We start from the raw sequence: 6,593 nt of genomic DNA, 5'->3' as shown, positions 1-6,593 counted from the left end.
ACTCCCTCACAAGTATTCACCCCTAATAGGCAGCTGGTACTCACTCAGACTTTGGTGTTTATCTGGCAAAGATGCAACCATAGTGGTTCTCTTCACCTGCAGCCAGCTCCTTTCCATCCTAGCCCAGACCCCATGCTTCTCTATCAGCCTCACTCCTTTCTGTGTAACTCTCCAACCCCTCCTCTCTCTAGGTCCTTCATGTGGCAGACATGTGCAGGGCAGCACTTCTGGACCCTCAGGATCACTCTGCTCCACTCAACAAGGAGGTCCAGGATGCAGATGGATAAGCCAGAGAGACTCATAAAATATGGCACAGCATTTGTTCCGTGGGCACAGAGAAAACAGACTTTCTATTAATAAAAACTAACTGCCCCTTTATTTGTAGCAACAACAAGGGCTTTGTTACATGCTCTGAATGTAACATCACATTTTAACTTTTTTTGGAATTATCTTTCAAAGAGTTCAAGATTTTTCTACAGCTGACGCAAATCACTCACATTCACTAAGAATAGAAGCAACCTATGAGAGTTTAGCAATACAAAGTCGCCGTCAAAACATGTTTGAGTCTTCTTTTTCACTTTCCTGTTAAGAAAAACATCTTGTACTTTCTAAGACTCTGAGTTTTCTCTTCTGTTTCCCTTTCGTGATTTTCCAAACCAGATTTGGAAAAATCCATAAAAGGATGTATCTTCGCAATGATCAAAATAAATCACTTGTTCCCAGGAAGCATCGCTCTTTCCGGAAGGTCAAGGCTGATTTCAGGCAACTGGCAGAGACCAGCCTCAGGGCTGGACATTGATGGTATGTTCAAAAAAATACTCAGGGGAAGAAATAGATGGTTCCTTAAATCCCTGCTAGAGGATATACCTTCCTTGGGTGGCAATAAAACCCATTGCAGACAGCTTTGATGTCAGTAAATTCCAGTGTATATCCGCAGAGTGGGCCCACCATGCCATACCACATTGGGTCTGTCCACACTCCCTCAGGCCTAGTCTGAGCCCCACCCCCACCCCCATCCCACACCTGTGGATAGTGCTCACCTGAGCAATCAGAGCTAAGAACTGAGTCCCACCTGGTTCAAACACCTCCTATTCCTCCAGGTGGGAGGGCCCAGCAAGCCAGGATGGGAGGAGATGGGAAGGTTGTGGGTACAGGAAAGGAAGCACAGGAGAGCCTGAGAGGAGTGGAGACACCCAGGAGGGCTTGTAGTCTGCCCCCCCTCCCAGCAGAGCAAATCCTGGGGGATTGTTCACCTCACATGATGGTCCAGAAGTCCCCAGCGCTCAACACTTGGCGACCAGGCACCGTGAAGAGAGAAGCCTCTTGGTGAAATGTGGCTACCGTGAAGCTGTGACCAGGGCCCCCCTGAAGATCCTGCGTCTTTGAGTCGTAGCTGAAGCAGCAGAGGATGCAGGTGATGGCCACAGTGACCACGAACAGTACTGCGACCATCCCAATCACCGCCGTTTCCATGATCTGTGTCCTCCTGCAGCACCTGACGTCAGAGCAACCTGGGTGGTTTCAGAACCTTAGCTCTCCATTCCAAAATGAGGATGGGGGTTCTTGAGCCCTTGTGCTGGATAGCCGCTTCTCCTTGGTCTTCTCAGATGCTTGAGCCCCTTTAGGCCATCAGTCACCCCTGCCAGGTCCTCCAGCTGGGGTCTCAGATGAGCTCTGCACTATTTTCTCCAGAGCTGCCACACTGGCCGCTTCTAGAAGAAGCACTGTCACGGAAGATGTAAACACAAGGCTCCCTGGACAAGGAGGGGGTGGGGAGAAGGATACAGAAGACGTTGCTCAGGAGAAGCCAGCCAGCCCTGGCCCTCTGTGACAACTCCAGACAAGAGCGATACAGCATACTCTTAACATCCCTCCTTGGATGAGGGGGAAGAGCCTGGCTCCTCCCCTAGAGGGACCTTGGGCCTGTCCTAGAATCTACCTTGGTGCGGTTTCCCCCAGGCCCTGGTCTGATGCTGGGGGGCAGGGAGGAAGGTTCAGGGAAAACAAGAGATAGCTCTGGTGGGGGAGTGTTCACAGGTCACCATGTGTGCCAAGGGGGCTTATGTAGGGGCTGAGGGGAGGGAGAGCATGTTACATCTGGCCTCCTTTTTCTAACATGGGGTGGAGCCTGTGGCTTACAGTGGGACAAGCTTGTTCTGGCCCTTTCAATAACAAGCAATGGGGTTTTCTCACCCAGAAAGCCCAGAAGAACCAATCTAGCCCTATTTCTTAGCAGCCTAGTCCCACCCCTCACACTAGAGGCTGTGAAGACTTACCCTGTAGTCCCTGAGGACCAGCCCCAGCTGTCCCTGATACTGTGGCTTCTGCTGCTCTGATGGCTACTGTAGGGGGCCTGATATTCCTCCCTGGATACGGCAGCTGGTCCTGCCTAGAACTTGGCTCCCGCACATCTGAGCAGCTGTGAGTACTTCCTGAATCCCTTCCTCCCATTGTGATGGAGGACCCATCACCCTCCCCACCCATGCACATGCCCCATTTCCACTCTGCCCTTTCTGGAGAGGGTTCAGCGATGTGAGCCAAGACAGGTTCCTGGAAAATTCTGCCAGAAGGATCGCCACCTTCATTTTCCAACCTGACTGCCCCTTCCAACCCATACTTCCATAGAGGAGTCTGAGTGAGAATTAGTAATTGTAGGTGTCCATGGCTTCCTTGCAGCTCAAGATGGTGCTGCCATTGTATGGCCCCTCCCTACACTAGGTACTTTTTAGAGTAATTGCCCAATCCTATCATTTTGTTGCTCAGGATGCAAGGCCCAGAGATGGCAGAAGGCTGTCTGGCCCCAATCACACAGCCTGGGGCCTTTCCAACTTCTCCAAGCCCCAGAAGAACTTTAGGAAACTAGCTACACAGAGTGAGAGAATGCTCAGTCAGCAAATCTCACACTTTTCCCTTTCTACCCAGCTTGGACAGTCTGGGATCTGGGCTCCTCTTTCCCACAGGCACAGAAAGCCAGAGATGCCTGGGGCAACCAGAAATGGAGAGAAGCTGACTTGATGTAAGGATTACAGTGCCTACAGTGTCTGATTGAGTCTCCCACAGGGCCTTGTGAATCTAGGTGATAGAGGCTGGTTTTTGAGCATGATTGTTTCTCTTTGCTTGCTCTTTGTGGGCACACGTGACACCTGCTGCTGCTGCTACTGCACATTTTTAATTGGGAACTCGTGACCACTGGCCAGCCTTGTACAGGTTCCCTTTTTCACCTCTGAGACTGGAGGAAGACGTTTAGCCTTCTTTGATTGATCTTTTAAAACTAGGGGCAGGGCCTGCAGTAGGCGGACTGGAGGTGGCTGGTATGGGAAAAGGAAAGGTGGATTTGAAGGACACTGCAGAGTGAAAACTCAATGATCTTTGGGTCCTTCAGTCCACTTTCTCATCACAGCCACCTAGTGTGGCTGTCCATTTGAATCCTCCATCCCCCACTTCACTCTTGCCCCAGTCCTCAAAAAAGAATCCACTGGGAAATGGAAAGGAAAGAGGACATTCTATCCCTGTGAGTCACCAGGCCCCTGGCTTGCTGGCATGTTCCCCAGCCCCTCCCTGCTGAGCCTTGCCTGGTCTCTGCTTCCTCCTGCTCCCAAGGACAGGGTGAAGGCCTCAGAACATTTCCTTCCTCTCTGTGAACTCTGCCAGCTCTTCAGAGAGCATCTGGGAGCAATCTCTCCTGGCTTTGGCAGGAGGGAGCCCCTATTACCCATTCTGTTTTAGTAGGCAAAAAAGTTGAGACCCAGAGAACGGATACACACTCCTAAGGCCATCCTGCACCCCAGCAGTTAAATAAACCCCTCTCCTTCTTTTCTTTCTAGACCACGTGATCACGGGCAGGCATCTGGGAGCAGGCTGGCTGGATAAGAAACAGACCCACTTATCAAAGAAACACTAAATTCAGTGCAGCCCATGGGTAGGCCTTTTGAGAGTCCCGGAATTTAGTTTAGCCTGGATTGAGACTAGAAACTGCACTGGAGGTAGAGCCCAGGAGACTAACCTCCAAGTGGCCCCAACTCTACCTCTCTGTGGTCCTGGACTGTTTTGTCTCCCTCCCCCTGCTCCACAGCCCTGCTGGCAGAAAGCTTTTTGCAAACTGAATCCTTGCACGCATATGGGTGGGGGTGGGGGATGAGAGACTGACTCAGGCAGGGCCCTCCACTTTCCCAATCATAGTCAGCTGAGAACTCCAGCTATAACTGGGAGTCATAGGCCACAGGCCCAACCTTAGGGGTTCCACCATGTCAGATCTGGCCACTCCCAACAATATGCCAAGTAAAGAGACAAGTAGTGGTGGAAAGGCAGAGAAAGATTTATTATACAGCATAGACATGTTGCAGGACGAGGCAAAGTAAGCATCTCAGCCTGTCTTTGGGGTACAGACATGAGCCTTAGGTTTCTATAGGGGAAGAACCAGGGCCGGATGTATACATAGTTATTCAACACAGTTACAGGTATAGTCCAATGGTCAGGTGGCCAGAGATACAGTCTGATTGACCATGGTCACAGGATTGGTCAGGTGGAGGCTGGGGAGTCGATTCTACTCTTGTCACATGAGAAGGTAGGTGGTTACAAGAGAAAATGACTGGGCAAAGACAAATACAAAATGGAGTCAGGGATTCCAACTTTTTATCCTGCTTTTCCTTACCCTTTTGACATCTGCAGGCCCAAGTGATGAGCCAGTGCCTTTGGCAAAAGCTATTTCCAAGTACCCGTTAGAGAGGTTGCCCTCCCAGAAGGGCATCACAGGGCAATGCACACACAGATCTGGTGGCTCCTACTCTCCCACCCTGCTGAATTCAGGAGGCTTTCCATAAAACCTTCATGATGTCTTGGATGTCTTGTAGCAAAGCACCAGTGATTAGACTGTGCAGCCCCATTCTGCCTTCTCTATACCAGAAAGGCATTCTCCAAGTCTCTCACCTTCCCACCTGCCAGAGGCCTGCAGCCACATGGTGAAAGTCAGATGAGGCTGGGCACCGATGGCTCACACCTATCATTCTTGCTACCCAGGAGGCTGAGATTTGAGAATCAAGTTTGAAAGCCAGCCCAGATAGACAAATATGAGGGAAATGAACTAACCTGCAAAAAGCTGGAAGTAGAAATGTGGCTTAAATGGTAGAGTGCTAGTTATGAGCAGAGTATGTAGCTCTGAGTTCAAGCCCCAGAACTGGCACACAGAAAGAAGAAAGATAAAGAGAGGATAAAGAAGGAAGATAAAGAGAGAAAGACAGAGAAAGAGAAGAAGGAAAAAGGAAGGAAGGAAGGAAGGAAGGAAGGAAGGAAGGAAGGAAGGAAGGAAGGAAGGAAGGAGGGAAGGAAATGAACCATTCATATTCACCTCTGTGCTGGCTCTGCCAGACATGCTTGTTATCTATGGAGTCACCAAGAGCTATAGTCACAAGATAGGATGTCCAGGCAACCCTGTTCCCCACTTCTGAATCCTACAGTGTTCACAGGGTCATCACCCCAGGTGGTCTCAGTTCTCTGTTTTGTAGTAGGGTGGTATAGTCTACAAATGATCAGTCTGACCAGGGCCCAATATCCATCATTCTCCCCAGAAACACGCTTATCTCCACAAACTCCATCAGGGTTCACTTGTCTGAGTGATGGATAGCAGGCAGGACAGGGGCAGCCATCATCCACAGGTATCAGCGGCGGGCTCCATGAGCATGGTGATGGTGATGGTGATGTTGGTGGTGGTGGAGGAGATTGGGATGCTGCAGGTGGGGCTGGTGGTGATGGAGGTCTGCTCTAGGCACATGAGGCACATGACGCAGGTGATAGGGATAATGAAAGGTTCTTAGGGGACCCCGGCCCTGAAAGAACCGAGGCTGGGCTTGCCGGACTTGGTTTCTCCCTGTGGCTGGGCGAATCCTCTCCACGTCATGGTCCCGTGGTCCATGGAAAAGACAGGTAGCCAGCAGCAGCAGCAGCAGCAGCACAGCCACTGCAGCACAGGTGATCCAGCCCACGAGTGTCATGTTCCATGGGAGGCCTAGCATCTGCAAGCTGGACAGTCCCTCTTGTTCAGCGGCTCCAAGCTGCTTCCCTCCTTTCTGCAGCCTCTTGCTCAGTCCTCAGCCACAGAACTTGGTCGTCACAGCTCTTGCTGATTGGAGAGCAGCCAGGAAATATGGGTGAGGCCTGTTTGGATGGGAGCTGCCTGCCAAGGGCAAGGTCTGAAAACTTAATTTTGAGAAGGCCAGGCAAGGAAGCTGGATGGAAACAAAGAAGCTGTCTGACTCAGTGTCCTTGAGGGGACAGGCCTAAGACTAGGGGTAAGAGGTCCAGGGCCATTCTACTCTTTTTTCTTTTCTTTTTCTTTTAGTTATTTTGATTTTTTTGCTAGTCCTAGGGCTTGAACTCAGGGCCTGGGCCCTGTCCCTGAGCCTCTTTGTGCTCAAGGCTAGCACTCTACCACTTGAGCCACAGTGTCACTTTGGGCTTTTTCTGAGTAGTTTATTGATCAGAGTCTCACAGACTTTCTTGCCCAGGCTGGCTTTGAACTCAGATCTCAGCCTCCTGAGTAGCTAGAGTCTATTCTACTCTTAGCACCTAGGTGACAGGAGCCATTTCTTCTCTGAACT

At 50.7% G+C, this 6,593-nt stretch overlaps 2 protein-coding genes across 3 annotated transcripts; both read right to left on the bottom strand.

Moving 5' to 3' along the window:
• Nucleotides 1-357: 357 nt before the first annotated feature.
• On the bottom strand, nucleotides 358-5,654 carry Spaar (small regulatory polypeptide of amino acid response). Of its 2 annotated transcripts, none has more exons than XM_070009730.1 (2): nucleotides 2,277-2,390; nucleotides 358-1,754 (listed from the first exon to the last, which is right to left on the bottom strand). In XM_070009730.1, the coding sequence occupies exon 2, from the start codon at nucleotides 1,471-1,473 to the stop codon at nucleotides 1,255-1,257; it is 219 nt and encodes a 72-aa protein (XP_069865831.1). In that variant the 5' UTR covers nucleotides 1,474-1,754; nucleotides 2,277-2,390; the 3' UTR covers nucleotides 358-1,254. The 2 variants fall into 2 exon arrangements, 1 of the variants encoding a protein (XP_069865831.1); XR_011369207.1 differs by lacking the exon at nucleotides 2,277-2,390 and adding an exon at nucleotides 5,345-5,654 and having other exon boundaries at nucleotides 1,477-1,754.
• Nucleotides 5,655-5,987, bottom strand: Hrct1 (histidine rich carboxyl terminus 1). Its single transcript, XM_070007488.1, has one exon. It carries the CDS (start codon nucleotides 5,985-5,987, stop codon nucleotides 5,655-5,657), a length of 333 nt encoding a protein of 110 aa, XP_069863589.1.
• Nucleotides 5,988-6,593: the final 606 nt, after the last annotated feature.

Source organism: Dipodomys merriami, unplaced genomic scaffold (assembly GCF_024711535.1).
Source record: "Dipodomys merriami isolate MVZ:Mamm:240054 unplaced genomic scaffold, mDipMer1.0.p SCAF_11, whole genome shotgun sequence".
Taxonomy (NCBI): Eukaryota; Metazoa; Chordata; class Mammalia; order Rodentia; family Heteromyidae; genus Dipodomys; species Dipodomys merriami.
Note: the sequence above shows the minus strand (reverse complement) of the source record. Positions and strands in the feature narration are given on the sequence as shown.